Genomic DNA, 18,741 nt, shown 5'->3' on the forward strand with positions numbered 1-18,741 from the left:
ACAGTATTTTATTCTCTTTCGTAGTCGCATGACAAATTTATCCAGCGACTCACCCTTTGCATATTTCTCTCCACACAGAAACATGGATTATAAAAGACATGTTCTTCACACCACAACTTCAGCATTTAGACAGTCAACTAGCACTGTGAACGCATTGGTAGCCTCTCCCAACATCTCGTATACAACATCTCTTACTGTGGGCCCTATGGAGTGCATCCGTATTCCTCTAATGTCATCCAAGTATATGTTGACATCCTTGAGCCCATCTTGGCTCCAGATTGCTTGAATAAGCCTTGTCAAATGGTGGCAAGACTTGAAGCTCTATGGCCTCATAAGTTGTGTCAATTCCGCTGGGTAGTGAGGGAGAAAAATGGAATGACGTAGCCATGGACATGTCCGCATTTGACATTTTGATTATCTTTGTTTATTTATTCATTATATATATATATATATATTACATGGCCTGCGGTAGCGGCCATGTAGATATGGTAAAGTTGCTAAACCCATAGGAAGAGCAATTTTTGGGTGGCTTATAACTTTGCTCCCCCTGGACGAATCCTCACCAAACTTTGCAGAAAAAGTATATGGCCCACTCTGAATTTTGAAAACTTGCAAAATTTGGTGCGGTTTGGACAAGGGTGGGCAAAGTTATAGAGGGGTCCCAAAATGTAACACCTACAGCCCAAACCGTTGGACGGATTTTCAGCAAATTTGCACAGGAGCGGCGGCTTGGTCCAGAAAGCGTGCTTTTGTTAATTTGGCGTAAATCCATCCAGTAGTTTTATTTTTAACGACCAAAACGTAAGGCAAAAAAATTAGTGATATCCATGGCCGCTCCGCGGACTCACTTCCCTGTTCGGCTTCTGATTTACCAGAAAAATGTGCAGACTTTTGCGTGGTCCGCGGACGTCGGGACGCAGCTGCTGATTGGGTGGTGGGAAAACGTGAAATGCATCGGTTTTCCTGAAACGCCCCCATCTTGGATTCGCTGACTTTTTTGGGGTCTGCGGACAGCGCGGTGAACACACAAAAAAGAAAGCAGCATTGCACTTGTCAAACTTAACAATCTCTGGGGATGTGGGGGGGGATGAGGATTGAAAGTCCGCGAACACTCCAGATGTCCTGGGACATCTGTACCTATTTCTGCATTACAGGGTTTGGGAAAAGCAGTTTTTGGATGGCTTATAATGTTTGCACCACTCAATGAAACTGCATGTAATTTTGCTATTTTATTCTAGACCTAATCCTGAAAGGTTTTGCAAAGTTTTGTGGAATTCTGTCAAGAGGGGGGCAAAAAGTAGAGGGGGGTCCCAAAATATTGTAAAGGCATATAAATGTGTTGTCATTTGATGAATCTGAACATTTGGCAAAACGATTTTGGATCTAGTTATAAATGGTTTTCTAAAGTTTGGTAGGATTTTCTCAAGTGGGGTGAAATTAGAGGGGGGTCTCAACATTTTTAGATGTCTTATAACTGTGTTGCTATTTGACGAATGTGGACAAAAGTTTGAGAAAGATTATAGACCCAACCTTCAATGTTTGTGTAAAAACTGAATGGATTTTGTCAAGTGAGGGCTAAGTTATATGACTATTGTATGTACATACATTTTGATACTTTTTAAAAAATAAAACATCGGCGGATTGCTTGAAGGTAGGATAGGTTTGAAATGGAAAAAAAGTGCTTGTGGTAATATGTTCATAGGGTTTTGCAGGCTGCCATGTCAAGGGAACAGGGGCTTTGTACGGTGCCCCGCCTTCTCTTTCCATGTTGGCTGTCTTGGAAAAGGATTTTCCTTCATACAGCGGGATGCCGAGGGCATCCCGCTATAGGAAGAAAAATCAATGTTTTAGCACCCTGGGTACCCGCTTTGGGAACCGGGGGTGCTAATGGCATTTATCCCGCATTTCAGGGGCTGCAATGGAAATTAATGGTCCTTAGCCCTCCCTATTTATTTATAATGCGCCAAAGCCCACAGACAACAGGCTGTGTGGTTACAGTATTTGTGAGGAAGATGAGGTGGAGGAAGACAGGTTACTACTTGCTGAAAAAGGAACAACCTTTCTGAGAGCATTGTGGTCATTGGATTTGTTGTGGCGGTGCATGGAGGTGGTCCCGTAGGCGTACTGTCCAGGTAGTCTGCGACTGAGTACACAATTGCCATTTTTAAGATAAATAGCAGTTTTGATAAAATTCTTCCTAGTATGTACTGTGTACTAGATTGGTAATGTATAATGAATACGAAAAGGTGTAGGAGTTGTGCAAGGGAAATTTTGAAGTTGAAAGTTCCTAGGTCAGTAGAAAATGCAGTTCGGAACTGTCTTCGAAGCACGGATCTGATCACGAAATGCAGACGCCTTCGCGAACACGTCACCATGCTATGTGCAAGCATATGGTCACATGGCACTGTCCAGAAGGTCTGCGATTAAGTCAGACGTTCCCAGACATTTACGGATGCACAATTATTTCAGAAAATTGCAAAAAGTGTATAGACATGTTAAAAATGATGCTACAAGGTGCGAAATGGCAGCATTTTAAGGTGAAACTTTGTAAATTGGACAAAAGTATTGCTTATTGGCTAAGTATGATATTAGTAAGTTGTAGGAAAATAGCATGCACTGGTAAAAACCCATGAAATTCACTGAAAAAACTTTGTTAAAGGGACGTTATGGTTAAATTGCACTAATAAAAACCTATGAAATTCAATGGAAAAACATTGTTACCAGGGGCGTTCCTCTTTCCTCTGACATGTCTGGCACATCAACGCCTTCCCCACAGTGTTATAGACACAGAAATAGGACAGGGTATTACAGGTTGCAATCTGAAAACCAGCAATGATATTGGGGAATGCATTTGTTGGAAGGACTGCGTGCAACAGCTGCAATTAACAATTTGTAATACAGGAAGAAGCCACTTATCTATTTTCTCTCAAACCAGAGTTGACCATAATTAAAGACAGAGTTTGCCGGTACAGTAACAACGGTACCGGTAAGCTTGCCAGTACCGTTGTTACCGTACCAGCAAACTAAGAGTTCTGCTCGTGGGTGCCTTAGTGCCCGCCAGGTCTGACCTGGTGGGCGTTCCGGCACCCGTGAGCAGACCATGCCGGATGTACCGGCCTCCCCATTTCATTGGGGGCTCAATGGAAATGGGAAGCATTTTTTACTGGCGCCCGGGAATGAGCAATTACCGGCTCCAGCGGGGCCGTAATGACCCGGTAATTGCCCATTCCCGGGCACCGGTAACAAAACTACTCCGTCACGGCTACCGCCAAAGTCGTAATGAGTCCCCTTGTGTAGGAAGTGTGCACTGGGAAGGCAAATGTGGGTGTGTGGTATGCGAAAGGTTAGTTATGCACTTGTGCAGGCCGTGCGTTTGCCCTCGTTTGCGAGATGTATAGGGACATGCTTCTCATCACTGTTGTTCAGTCTGAGAATCGTTACCTCTTATCCATGTTTGGGCATCCCATTCCCACAGCACACAACGTGTTAACTCTTGCTGCATATACCGAATTGAGTATCGTCAACAGTACTTGTTTCCAAAGTGAACATGTTTTATGGAATACATTGTCAATTCCATATACACCAGTTTGAAGTTGATACTACGGAAAAATGTTTTTTGCATATAAAGAGCATTCTGGCAATATTAACCGGACTGCTAGGACAAGAGTAGTAAACGAATGGGAGATGATGTCAATTGTTCGTTTACGTTCACATGTTATGTTGCCTCCATTTGTAAAGCACACCGTCACCAAAAAGGCATCATACCGCTAGAGAGAAGACAACAGACGGAAAGACGGACCGAAAATGCTCAGAAGAGGGTTTTCAGATGGCGCCAGAAAAGCAGATGATGGAGAGCATATGGAAGCTCGTTCCATAAAACACAGCAGCCACTGAAAAGGCACGGACACCGATCCTGGCTCTGGGAAACCTAGGGACCTGAATCAATAAATCAGAGGTGGACCGAAGGTGTCTAGTTAGAATATAGCAACAGAACCTCTTCTGAAAAAACTCGCCCAAGCCCATAGAAAGCCTGGGGTACAATGCAAAAGAACTTGAACTGGATACAGCGATTAACGGGGAGCCAGTGGAGGCATCGCAGAGTAGGGCAGATATGTTCCCGAATAGAAACACCAGAAACCAATCTGGCAGCAGTGTTTTGCAATATCTGAAGTGAAGACGGTTGAGTAAAAATAGAGGCTGTGACTGGTAAAGGGCATTACAATAGTCTAGGGTTCCAAAGAAGGAGGCAGCCACCACCTTGGCACACAGGTCTTGGGGGAGGAAAGGAAGAATTTTCTGTAAGATTTTAATCTTGAAATGGCTCCCTTAGCAAACGGAGCTGACTTGCGGTCCCATAGAGAGGGTGGCCGAGATCTTGACGCTGAGGTCTTTCACACCGGCAGCAGGTTTAGGAAAAGGGCCAAGTGAAGAGGGCCAGCGCTCGGGCGTCCAGACCGAGGTTAAAGGGGTGGCACCCACAATGAGAACCAGGGATCCCGCATGAAACTGGGACTGAAGCACAGCTGAAGGGAGGTAAGGACAAAGACTGGGTACGATGAGTAAGAAAAGAATGAAACCAGGTTAGCACAGTGCCAGAAATCCCAGCCAAAGCCAGTCTTTTCAGCAGAATACTGTGAAAGTGCATTTCTACTGAACACTGATGGCCAGTAATATTTGCAATATGCTATTTGTTGCATTGCATGTCGTTCTTTCAGGCATGACATTTCTTTTTCATACTTAACATGCTCTGCCATCACATCTGCGCCACCCATTCGGTACGAGGGTGATTTAGAAATAGGCTGCAATGTCGGATGCTTACTGCTGACAGTAGCTGCACCCAAATCGCACTTGCACCAAATGAGTGGTACTGAGTTGGCTTTTGCACCACTCGGGACATTGTGGCCCTAGTGCTGCCTCCAGTTGGCCCGCTCCGAAAGGCTCTAACCAAAAGAGGGTGCCCAGATTGGGATGTTCACTGTTCTCGGGTTGGTGTAGGCAGTCAGGTTGACAGTACTGATACAACTGTGAGGCAGACTACTCCAGTTTTGCATTATGCAATGTATTCATTATGTATCTTCTACACCAACTCAGAAAACAAGAAATGCGCCAGACTGCATTGTAACATTGTCTTAAATTTTAATGCTTTGCCCTTAGTGATGAATGTGCTGTATCCATCTACTAAGCCCTTTCAGTCTCCATGCGGTTCTATGCTCAGAAGGGAGCCATGCTGGCATCCCAATTGTATGCCCACGCTTGGCTCCCTTCCTCCATGTATGCGCTATATCCAACTCGTTCCTACACCCGTAGGGCCAGCCGCCATGAACTAACTTCCTCTCAATAGGACACACAGCAAGGGTCTCTATTTAAATACCTCAGACAAAGCAGTAACATCCAGAATGGGGAAGGGATATAAGCCCACAAAGCATGATATGCAAGCCCTCAGCTAAACAATTTGCTCTAAACATGGAAAAAAATCAAAAAACCATGGTGGCTACTTGTAATACAGGTCACTATATAAAAGCCCAGTTTGAATAACAATACATCCTAAGAATGCTGCATGATAGGATGTCCCATTTTTGTGTCTTTATGCAACATGTGTACCTCATATCTGTGCTGTGCAGGTACAGAACATTTCATATGTCACACATACCCAGGTTCTCATGACAGCTCCCAAGTTAAGTGTTCTCCTATCACATGAGGCCAGCGTGCTCCTTCATCTTTGAGTCTCCAGGAGAGCCAAATAATGCTTTCATCCTTCCTAGTGTGATACATTGAGCAGTATTAAGTGGAATAATAATAATATGTCATTACATTACGAGCATGAAAAAGTTCATGAAGCGCTGTGCTTACAATACATCGTTATCAAGGGTAAATGACAGGCAAAAAACGATGCCATGCGTTTGGCAACCGGTGCAGCAGGCACTTTGCATTAACTGGTTGGTAGTCTTTGCCTTTGATCAATATCTGTGGATTTCTGCATAGATCATGTTTCATGCATCACCATGATTTTTCATGAATTCAATATGCTTGCCAATATGTCCTGACTAGTTTTGTTATCAAAGCTCTGAGGTGCATTAGTTCTCACTGTTTATGAAAATGTATGTAGACAGTACTAGTAATGTTTCTTCAGGTGGGCACCATGTTTTTTTCAGTGAAAAGCAAATTGCCATCCAGTTTGTAGGTCGCGTGCATTTCTCTAAGGTCGAGTAGATTAAGTTACTCGACCTTTAGGTCTAGCAGTCATTTTAAGATTTCTTGAGGCATGGTCCTCCTGGGTCATCCTATGTATGTGGAGCACCCCGGAGACAGCCTTCATGGCTCTGAGCTAGCAAACATGTCCAACCTCGACTTCTACATTTTCAGGTCATCTTGTCATCTTAGCTTTTTGGAAGACAGCTGAGCAATGGTATATGCACTCCGGCAGCTAATGCCCCAAGATGAATTATACTGCTTCTTCACTTTCGCACCGCGGTCACCGCTGGTCATCTCTCGCCTCGCTACAACCCTGCGTCTATCAAATGAGGCGCACTCCTTTCACCTCTGGCGATTACAGCCTCTCTTCAGCAGTCTTTAGGCTAACCGTTTGATACCGACCTCCCAGATCACAAGACTCAAAAAGTTCCAGCTATTCCTGGAGTAATGTGTGCAGACACTTCAGTGCAGATTTATATGAGGATTTAGAGGAGCCCCCGGTGGTCCACGATATACAGAGGGCCTTGCCGCCTCCCCACCATCACCTCCTCACCTCGTCGCTGGATTCTCACAGCGCTACACTATGGCTGGGCACTCGGTCTGTAGCAGCACCTCAGTTGTTTGCTATTTCTTGTCTTTGGCGTGTGTGTTGTGCCACATCTGAGTCTTATGGGGGTGGGGAGGGACAGGGTTTTGAATTTTTTTAATTAACACTCAATACTTAGCATTGACTGAGCATCATTATAACTGACCTGTTTAACAGTGACTTACTGCCATTGCTGTATGAACCCTATGTTCTAATGAGTATGTCCTAACCTCGAAGACTTCACTGATAGCAGTGCCTAGCAGTGCTCGCTGCCACAGTTCTCGCCTTTGACATGTTTCCCTTTTGGCATATACAAGCATGTTTTAGAGAGACGCCTCGCTAGGCAAGGCAACTTTAGCACACAGAAGTGATCATATAGTAAGCGGGCCCAGTATGCCCAATCCGTGACTGAAATTGTAGAAGTGGATTGCACAGCAGGAATGGAAATGTATCACTAAATGTATTCAATCTTGATTATGCCTTCCTGAGCGTGAGAATGTAGCCTCTGCCTAATACTTGTATGCTGAGCCACCGTTCATTCACCTGAAACATTGTTACTTGACAGTAACCTGCCATGTCTGAGTCTCCCTTTTCTTTGAAAAGCTCTGTGCCTGGAGGGTGTTTGCTGCGCCGAGTCTCGTTTGTCAATGGGTTGCTGTTGTCCTGTGTATGCTGGCTTTGCTGACTGCTATTAAAGACGTCCCGCCCCTAGAATCGGACATAGCCCAGTTCCTGTGTTGGCCTGCCTTTGAGTTGGATCCAGCCCCCAGTGTCGCCTCACCCCTCGGCTGTCACCAGTCTTGGTCTCCGAAGTCTGAGTCTGATACCACAGTTGATGCGCTCAGCCTGAACTGAAGGACGTCAGCGGTCTTGTAGTTCACTCTACTATGGTATGGTGGCCATCTTGGGTGAGGCATCACTCACCACAGACTCTTAGTTTGAATGTCATAAGAGGAGGATGAGCGTCGTTTCACAGCTGCATTCAGTCACGCCAGTATTGCTACCATTATGTGAAAAATCACTTCCTTCGGATGGTGGGAACTTTCGTTCACTTCCTGGCACTGGATAAATGGCTTATTGTGGCAGGAGCCATAGTTCCTCATGTCTCTCTTCAGCTGCAAGGACCTCCCTGACCCCCTGATAAATGCTGTAAAACACCTTTGGTTGTTGAGAGCATGACATCAAGCAACTAACTGCCTTCCAAACAACAGGGGACAGTACTGATGATTCAGTAAGGAAAAAAAGCAATACTCTTAAATTGAAGAAATATTCAAACTGAAGTAATACACACAGTAATGTATCCCAAATGTTTCTGGTATCGCCGTTGTTATTTGGAATCCTACATGGAGATGGTGGCGTAACATTGCCCTGGCAATTTGTGCATTTTGCGAATGTTTGCATGCCTCTATGACCAATTCAGTGCCCAGGGTTTGTTCATTTTATGTTGGTAATGTGTATTTTGTTTTCACTTACACAGTTTCTTCACAAAGTCGTTGATGGTATATGTGCTCGTGCACATCCTCGGTTCCAGGATTATGGAAGTATTTGGACGTTGACTGAATGGCTTGAAATTCTAGAACATTCAACACGTTTTATTGAAAATGCAGTTGGTAAAAATGTGCCTGAGGATGAGGTAAGGCTCTTTACATTTACCTATTATGTTAATATGATTTTATGTACTGTAACAAATCGCCACTTTAGTAGTTTGAGTACTTGGGCTGGTCTCTGGAGTGTTGTACTGTGCTCCCGCTGGCTGTATTTAGGCCTTAGTCTGCTAGAGAAAAGACAATTCCCATGGGGAAGATGAAAGGATTGGAAAGTGGGAAATGATGCTACGAACAAAGGGAGTAAGGAATGCAGCTGAGGAAGAATGTTTTGTGATGGGATGGGTGCATGTCACTCTCTTGGGTAGATCATAGGTATGCAAAAGGGAGGAGCAGATATGTCCTCAAGTGTTGTGATAATTGGGTTTGGAGAATTGTACTTTAGTAAACAATGTAATGTTAAATCAATGATAGGCTTGAGTGTGTGTGGCAATCCTGCAATTTTAGAGGCTTCTTTGCCTGTACATCACTATATGTTGTACCCCAGGTCAAACTCCAGAACATTAATTCTATTACTTCCAAGCATCAGCCAAGAGTGACATAGTCAAGAATAGACTGTGCATATTGGAGAATGTTGTTGGTAATTGAGGTAGGTTAATGGAGGGGGTCAAACTAGAATGGAATTTCTTTTAAAAAGCCTAGCACCTTGATTTCAAAAAGAATATTAAGAGTTTGTTTAGTGTCATGCTATGCCAGACTTCCTTAAAGTTCTCAGTTAGAATGGGTGGTGCCTTACTTTTAAAGTATAGTGATATGTAGTCTCCATCTATATATAATGAGAAAATCTATCCTGAGCTCCCTATGCAGGCTTTGTTTATTAGACCGTGTGAGTGGTGGACAAACAGGGTAGATGGGGATAGAAGAGAAAGATGTCTAGCCTGTATGCAGTGACAGCCTGGTACGTTTCTGTTATGTTATAATGCTATGCTTTGATTGTTATAAGCCATCACAAGCTTTGTTGCTTGTACAGTGTTCTATGCCTCAGTAAGGCCACCTCACTGCACCTACGAGCAGGGCGGCAGTCTTTCGGCTGCAAGCTAACAACGTGAACACCAATGTCAATATAAAGTGCTGATTTTGAGTCCTGGTTCATTGGTGCTTGTGGTACCAACATGGTCCGGTGTTCCAGTGTGGACTAGAAGTGTATGACTTTGAATATACATGCATTCTGGGAACAGAATTGTACTCGAGGAATTCCTTAACAATAGTACCATCATCTGATTTGTTAATGCATGTGCATTTGTTTAGACAATATCAACTGTATATACTACTTTAAAAGATGCCAATATAATGATTTTCCCTAGATCCCATGACGATGTAAATGTATGTATCAAAACATATGTGTATTGCTCATTCATAGAACACTTACTGCAATACAAAATTATCTTCTGGCCCCCACGAGGAAGGGTGAGAGGGTATGACTAAGCTGATAATGTGCAGGTCTTCGTACGTTCATATCAGTATAAGGGCCAAGAGCAGAGGGGGAGCATGGGGAAAGTACAATTAACAGCAATAGAGTGTGAGAATGGATAGAGCAGTTAGGAGAGGTAGAAAGCTAGATCAGCTGGAGTAGGAGGGGGAATAGGCCAATAAAAAGCCTGCCGGCCCAGTTCAAAAGTTGAGCAAAGTCTTGTACACAATGAATATATGCACTTACTACAATACATAAAAAAACATGTGTGTGTCTGTATGGCGTTCAGGAGAGTCATCCAAGTGACATAATGATGTTAGGCACTTGGGTACAGTTGGCACACACCTACAATGTAGTCATTAGAATCATGGAAAAGATGACTTCAAGCTATTTAAGTTGTGAAATAAAAGCAAAATATTTTAGAGATGCCCCCAGTAGAAGTATTTCTCCCTGCTCTGCTGGATTTTGTACAAGTAATCCTAATCACACTTGGTCCTGCTCCAACTTGTTTATAGTCTCTAGTACATTAGGATGAGAGTCTTCTTAATGGGATTATCCAAGTTGCGCCAACATAGCAGTATGGAAAGAAAACACTTTCAAAGTGTTGCGTGGTCAAGAATTAATTATTTATTCTCTGATCCTTCTCATTTATGATAAATTTAAGATGACAAACTCAAACAGACTTGTCTTTCTCTTTGTTGTTTATATTGTTTATATTGCTGGTTCCATATTTGTTGAGAGAATCATTCTGACAGACCTGCTTTTTTAGAAACATCAGCAACCTCAACACGTGTTTCCCCACTTAGTTTTTAGTGGTTCATCAGAAGGATTTAATTTTATCTTTCATTGATTCTATATTTAAATTAAAGTAGAGGGAAAAAAGGGAAAACCGAGATTTTCATAATTGGTAGGTAAATATATTATATATTGGCTAAATTAGCCTATATATTGTTGATATCTGCAGTGATTTAAACTGCTGTCAAATGTCAGTACCCAACTCACCCTGCTGTCTTGTGCAGGCTCGAGTTACTTAATTTGAGATCGATTAGGCTCTCATGTTGTTGTTGTAGATTTGTCCTGTGTATAAGGGGGTTCATGTCTATTAGTGCTCAGTTACGAGTGGTTGGGATGTACAAAATGTGCAGGGACACAGATTAGCAGGTTTCAGATTTGTACAAAGTTACTCACCTATGGGTCTTGTTTGGTGCTTGATATGATTGTCCAGAATTTCAGCATTATTTTGCTTCCGGGTTATTAAATGCAAATCCAAGATGGGCACCCTTATAAGCGTGCAAGTGACGACATCATCGCGCTCATTTGCGTGACCGCGTCATCGCGTTTGAAGGCGATGGCAGCCATCTTTAGTGGGGCTCGAATGTACTGCTGCTTTCTGGTACCTTGTTCTAATTGCACATCACAATCTAACATTTTCAAAAATTGGCTGCTATTGTTGCCATAGAAGAGAGACTTAATGTCTAAACACTGTTTAGCTTCTCTTTTTAGTGGTCTGACTTATCCGAAAGATAGGCACATTGATCTAGATCACATTTGATTAGAGAGATACTCATAGCCTATATTCTTTCTAATTTTCTGTATCATTTTTTGGGAATATTTAAAAAAGAGAGAAATACCCAATGTGACATATTATAATTCAGTATACATTTCATGAATAGAAAAAAATCTTATTGGTCTAGGGTACAGGGTGGTATTGTATATACAGAATTGACAGTTTTAGTATTTAAGAGATGGACAATTCTACAAACAATACAATACTCATTTCTGTATCATGATTTAGACCAGAGGTACAAGTGTCCATTATATTTATCCATACTGCTTCTTTTTGTCTAAGGATAAGTTCCATATTTCCTCCAAGAAATGTAATTAGATTGATGTTATCTTCATAGTGCTCCATTTGAAATTGGTATGCTAGAGGGTATTTGAGATCTTTATTCTTGATGGTCCTCAGGTGTTCCATGATTCTGGTTTTAAGTGGGTGTATTGTGCTTCCTATGTAAAGTTTATTACATTGAGAGCACTCCCACCTGACCTCTTTGCAGTACCCATGCACTACTATATCAATGTTTGATACAGACCACATAGAAACATCTTTCTTTTACTGTTGAGGCCCTTTCTTTTACTGTGATTAAAAGTAGGACTCAGTTTATTGAAGACTACAAGCAGGCAATTGGATTGTTACAAGCATTACTTCATGAATACATTCCATAGCTGTACTAAGTATTTGACAACACTATCATCCTATATCCTTGATCATGTCTTGCATTCTCCTATATTCTGTGGTACCAGACCCATGGTTACTACACTTACAGCTACCAGCACAAAGGATTGCATATCATTTGGGGTTTAAGCCCCAGTTTTACCTTTATATACACAATCTGCATTAGTATGATTAGCACAGGATTAATAATATGAACATCTTATGGCCACCAAAAATTATCCCTAATCATGACACTTTGCTGCCTGTTGCAGCATTATATATTGAGCCAACAACCGATCATGCTTACAAGCAACACAACATCGCATGACCACCATTACTTCTAGAGGTAAGTCATTGGTAATCGACTTTCAATCATTTGATTAAGGCTTATCTAGGAGTCCTAATTTCGTTATTGATAACCTTCCACAGCTAACTAAGAAGGATTTAACGCAGCATTCCAAACCCACCAACAGTCCTACTTGAACATTGCCCACACTACCAGTTCTTTTATGATCACCTGACTAGGGTTAGCACAGACCCATTAACATTTCATATCTCTGACAGTCATGTCATGCTTAATTTGACCCACAGGACATTTCAACACGCTACCATTGGTGAGTCTAACTTATGTTACCTGATCACACTCCTATAACAGGTATATTTTTTTTGGGACATGCTCACACTAGCATCTAATGACATGGATATACTCCTTTCCTTAACACCCATTATTCACCACAAGGGTACCCTAAAACACAATGCTTGGGTGCAACGCTAATCAAACTGGCTCACAACCATTTGGCAAACCACCCCTCCAGGAATTTTGGGTGCTTCAACCGTCTCACTCTACAATTTGATTGTTAATGGACACTATTAATAATAATTAAGGCGGGGTTAATGAATAATTCTAAGCTAAACTTGAATAGTAACAACTTTATGATGGTTCCTAGTTTCTAACATTTGTTTTTCCCATGTCTCTGCTCTTTTTCTTTTTTCCCGACCATGGTATGTATTCACAACTTTCATGCGCACCATTGTTGCTGTTAGCATACGCTAGTCCAACTGTTTCTATTTGATTATTGTGTTATTATCAGCCTTGAAAAAGACTGTCTAGTCGAAACACTTGTTGGATGTACATTTTTCTTTCGAGTCGATCTCATTAAAACAAGATTTGTGTTGAAAGATAATACGACTAACGTATCTAGAAGTATTTTTCCATGACGAGCGTGACCAACTAGTACCAACCTGTCATAGACTATTTACCATGTGTCCACGCGTCATAAATGAGATCACAGAGATGATATGACTGGTCCCACCAGATGGCTCAGAGAATGTAAGATGACTGAAGGAACAGCCACAGACTTAATGTAAGTCGCTCAAACTCATATTGTGGACATAGACACAGAAGGAGCCGAAGCAGGGATCTAGCTAGACTCCGAATGCCCAGCAGAAGATTACAAGGGCATTAAAAGGGTAGCTTAGACAAACATGGGCAACAAGATAACAAAAGCACCAGAAATCTACGATCAAATCACAACCATCCCAAAGGGGCATAAAGTGCAACAGGGGATATAAGAATGCACACCTTCTGGAGTGGAGATACTCAAAAACACCACCCTCAAATTGATAAGACCCACATCCTAGGACTGACCTGAACTTCCCTGAGGAAGAAATAGATAACCTGGGCGTACATAGTATGTGTAATAATAATTTACATTTATATAGCGCTACAAACCCTCAGGCATCTGAGCGCTGCTAATTATTACCCACCGTGTGTGGTGTTCATTTATCGACCTCTGAAGGATAAAAGGATGAGTTTGGCCATGCCGGCATTCGAGCCTGCGTCATCAGGCTCTGCACGGATGTCAAAGCAAGCATTCTACTCGCTGTGCTATCTGACCTGCTGTGTAGCAGCTACAAAATATGAATCATACCAGCCTGACAGAATGACGTCCTGTGAAACGTGATTTGAAAAGGGGGAAATGGTTCTCAAAGCAATAAACCCTGTTTTGCTGAGGAATTCTGCAGTAAAGGTTTATAAAGGAATTCAGAAAAATCTGTTGATTTAAAGAAAACCACTGACAATGGGCTAATCACATAATGATAGAGAACACATGCCATGATTGTGACACAGGGTTCATTTGTGAGAGACTATCTATGCTTTCCCTACAAATGACTAGTTATATTAAAACATGACATGGGAAATAATGATGCGACATCCTAGGACATATAAATAACTCTTAAACAAGATTTCAGACTTGCAGATTACTCTGTCATTTTCTTAAACACGGACTACAGCAAAATGTTCACACATACACAGAGATCACCTGCTGGAAATGTAGACTGACTAACACATGGCAAATATGAACCTAGGGTACCAGAAACTGCTAAGAGTGACCTAGGAAAATTTGAAAGAGGGACCTCTTTTCTCCTATTGTGACTACCTTACAAAGCCATTCATGACTCTTATTTACCACACTCCACCAAGACAACGTGATTTGAATTAATTAAAAGATAAACAAAATACTTTATTTTTCTTTCCATCAGGTTTTGGGTTATTTTTCTTTCTGTATTTGATTACTCTTTCTCACAGCTGGTAGAAATCACTATGATCAGGAATCCGTGTAAATTGACGATGTTCTTCAGAAAGGTTTGGGCTAAAGTTCCTGCATTTGGCAGCTCCTTCAAAGCTATAAAAAGTGCCATCTTGGAGAACAGACCCACCACCACTGGTATGGTATTGTAGCCATTGCACAGAGGTAAGTCTGTGATGAAGTCCATGGATATAGTGTGCCAAGGGTCTGGGGGCACCAGTAGTGGCTGAAGAAGTCCTTGAGTTTTTCCTTTTGTGTTTTGTTCTGCGCACAAGTCACAGGTCTGAACATATCATTACATATTGGTTTGCCTAGTGAGCCACCAATAGTGTTGCTGGACCTTTGCTAAAGTCTTGGTGATTCCGGTGTGGCCCTCAATTAAAGCGTCGTGATAGGCTTGTATTAATTTTAGTTGCATATCCTCTTCGGGGAATTAAAGCCCATTTCTGAAATATGAAGTCCTTTTCGGTTCTCTCTTAACGGGTCTAAGACAACCCATGCATGTAGCTCTTCAGGTGTCATTGCGTACATGATTGCTTCTTGTAGGGATTCTGCATGAGGGGGTACAGTGTTCACAATTCCCAATAGCTTATGTTCTGGAACTATTGCCACTGGATTGGGGGGTGCATAGGCATTGGTTCCTTCTTCACTGCATCCTAGTCGTGACAAGGCATCAGCCTTCCCATTGCGCACTCCAGGCCAGCAGGTGACTACAAAATCATATTCGCTAAAAACAGAGCCGATTTTAGTTGGCGGGTGGATTGTGCCTTGGCAGATCGGAGGTATTGTAGGTTCAGATGATGCATGATTACGGTAATGCAGTGTCGTGCCCCTAAGAGGTAATGTCGCCATTCCTTTAAGGCGTTCTTGATGGACAATAGTTCTTGGTCCGTTAGGGCATCATTACGTTTTGCTGGTGAACCTTTTGGACCAAAACACCACATGGTGTAGTTGGTTAGTGGCTGGATTTCACTGGTATGGGATAGCTCCCATGCCTACATTGGAGACATCTGTTTCCAGAACGTATGGGAGTTCTGGTTTTGGGTGTTGTAGGATTGGAGCTGTGGTGAATCATTTCTCGAGGGTGTTGAACGCCTGTTCAACCTTCGGAGTCCAGTAAAAGCTTAGGTTCTTTTGAAGTAGTGATGTGATAAGAGGCACTATGTCTGAGAAGTTTGGTATGAACCGCCGGTAAACGTTGGCAAACACCAAGAAACTCTGAACGGTCTTGACGGAGGTAGGTGACGCCACTGGAGGATTGTTTCCACTTTGTGATCGTCTATCCGAACCCCCTGCGGTGTCATGATGAATCCCAGAAATTCTACTTAGGATACTTGCAAGTAACACTTTTCAAGTTTTGGATAGAGCTTATGTTGCCGCAATATCCCCAAGGCTGCCCTGTCATGTTGCACGTGGTCAAGCGGTGAAGATGAATGACTCGAGATGTTGTCTATGTAGACGATTGCACAAACATCTAGAAGTTCCCGCAGCACATCGTTCATGAAATATTCGAATGCAGGAGGGGCATTGCATATGCCAAACGGCATAACCGTGTACTCTAAAAGCCCATACTAAGTGCGGAATGCCGTTTTCCACTCGTCACTGGCTTTGACCCGCACCAGATGGTAAGCCCCCCCCTTGGGTCCAGTTTCGTGTAGATGGTAGTATCTTTCACCTGGTCTAGGAGCTCAGGTATCAAAGGCAGTGGGTTACGGTTCTTTACAGTGATCTGGTTTATGGCTCTGTTGTCAATGCAGGTTATTAAGTCCCCCTCCTTCTTCGGAATGAAGAAGAGGGGCGAGGCTGTTGGTGATTTCCATGGTCATATAAATCTGTTTGCCAGGTACTAGTCAAGATAAGTACGAAGATGTTCATTCTTTTATTCTGTTAGGGCATAGATGCGACAAAAGGGTATTTGTGCCCCCGGAACGAGGTCTATTTGGAAGTCGGAGGGTCTGTGTAGAGGCAGGGTATTGGCTTGTTCTTTCTGAAAGACGTCCTGATAATCCTCATATTCCAGTGGTAATGTGCACACCATGCCCAACACGACTTCAGGTTGTTTGGATGGCACTGCATACATGGGTTGAACACCCTCCCGACTGCATGTTATAGCAGGTGTTCACGCACTCGGGAGGGAATGTCAGCATTTTGGCACCCCAACCAATACTTGAGTTGTGAGATTCGAGCCAGGGTATGCCCAAAATGAGTTGGAATTGCGGGGTGTTAATTGGGCCAAATACGATCCGTTCTCGATGCCCATTTTGGCAGAGGAGTACAAACTTTTCTGTACATTGGGTCACTGGCCCAGAGGATAATTGTCTGCCGTCTACAGCTACTACATTGTGCGCAGTGGCTATCTGTTGTAACAAAACAGCTATCCAATGAGCCATAGTGTAGTCCATGTAGTTGCCCACAGCTCCGTAATCCAAATATGCCTCTAGGGCATTGTCATGGCCACAGAGCAAGGACCACAAGCTCCATCACATAGTGTCCAGTTGGACCCAGTCCTGGCGCCTTTGCTCTGCACACTTTTATTCTGGTGCACGTATTATTTCCTCCCCTGCAGGGCCTCCACGTGCATCCAGGTTGGGCGTGGCCATTGAAATACATTGGGCTGCACGTGCAGCATCTTCTGGTAGTGGCAGGGTGGGGCCACAAGGCAGAGCAAAGGGGCGTGGCTGGGACCAGGCTATTTAAGCCTGCCCCGCCAGCATGCAAGCGATTTGCGTTAGTCTGCTTATAGCAGCGTAACGTTCACCGCCGCCTGAAGCGCTTCTTACCTGATTCCAACAATACCTTTGCCTGAAGCGCATTTTACCTGATTCCAGCAATACCATCGCCTGCAGCGCATTTGACTGGATTCCAGCAGTCACTGCAGTCAGAGCGCATCCTTACCTGTTCCGGGCTTCCAACACTTACTCAGGAGCTCATCTCGGCCAGCATCCTCGCGGATCCTGCCAGCCATCACCCGCTGGCAGATCTTCGGATAGCTGCTTCCCATCTGACTTCGCCAGCCTATCCCTGCATGAGAAAAGGACAAATAAGGTTAGAAACAACATAAAGACATTATGCTAAGGTTGCGCGCAACACAATCCTTGCGCTTGTCCTTAGAACCAAACTTAACATCTATTCGGGACATCGTAAACTCTTCAAGTCTCCGTTGGGGCTCGCTTCCAGCACTGTGACTCCGCTGGGTGACTCATCACCGATTGGGTTGAAGGAAAGACATTACAAGGGATGCGGACAATAATTACGGAAAAAGACATTGCAAAAGAATACGGACAATAATCATGTTGAAGAACACTTACCTTTGAAGTGGATCAGCCACAGCCGGTCTGGGCTGCCACGCACATGGACCAGTGAACAACTAGGTCTATCTAAGGCACCCCTGCAGTTGAGAAGCAGGACGGAGAGCTCATCCTCATAAATAAACAGGTGAGACTATATGGGTAGGCGCATGCTGGGAAGAAGGGTTCGAGGGAAACCACAGCCATATCACAGCATTCTCACAGCCTCTCGTATTCTCGCAGGGGCAGTTTCAACAACCGGCACAGTCCACAACACATGAGATGGGGAAGAAGCCTGACACAGGGGAGCAAGTTCCAGGGAGGACTGCAACCGTGCCAAAACGTCCCCGCAGAGACCAGGTGAGCGTAACGGGCATGCATCTTCTGTGGCTGCTGGGAACAAATGAAGACAACGGGTACAGCTAGATCTGAGACTGTGGATGCCTTCCCTTCGCTCGACAAGCTGGCCTCTATTCTTGTTGGGCTATGCAGTTTTCCGAAGGTTTTCTGATTTTTTTTTTTTTTTTAAACTTCTTTTTATTATAAAGCGTGGCAGCAAAACACAGGCGAACAGCGTCAGGCAGTTACAGTATGAAAACAGTGTACATAAAGTAGGTGCGCAGAGGTTACTACACATGGTGAAACAATAAAAAAAAACACAGTCACAGCGTGGAGAGGGCAACAGGAAACTATGATAGGGGTGAGGACCCAAACTGGTGGGGGGGAAGCAGGAGGGGGGAGGCATCCGGTGTCTCGACAAGGTCAGACATGTAGGAGCAGAACCTGAGCCAAATGTTTCTAGGTCTGGAGTGGGTGGGTTGCATGTGGGACCAGGCTTCCTCAGAATCAGAGGCC

At 43.5% G+C, this 18,741-nt stretch overlaps 1 protein-coding gene across 1 annotated transcript in view; it reads left to right on the forward strand.

Moving 5' to 3' along the window:
• The window catches only part of COMMD8 (COMM domain containing 8), a 371,100-nt gene that overhangs the window by 65,920 nt on the left and 286,439 nt on the right, over positions 1 to 18,741 (forward strand). Inside the window, exon 2 of the mRNA XM_069631717.1 lies at positions 8,256 to 8,411. Within this exon, the coding sequence (XP_069487818.1) occupies positions 8,256 to 8,411 (156 nt within the window). The remainder of the gene's footprint in view (positions 1 to 8,255; positions 8,412 to 18,741) is intronic.

The sequence above is a fragment of the Ambystoma mexicanum genome, chromosome 6q, assembly GCF_040938575.1.
Source record: "Ambystoma mexicanum isolate Mex_15411 chromosome 6q, UKY_AmexF1_1, whole genome shotgun sequence".
NCBI classification, from domain to species: Eukaryota; Metazoa; Chordata; class Amphibia; order Caudata; family Ambystomatidae; genus Ambystoma; species Ambystoma mexicanum.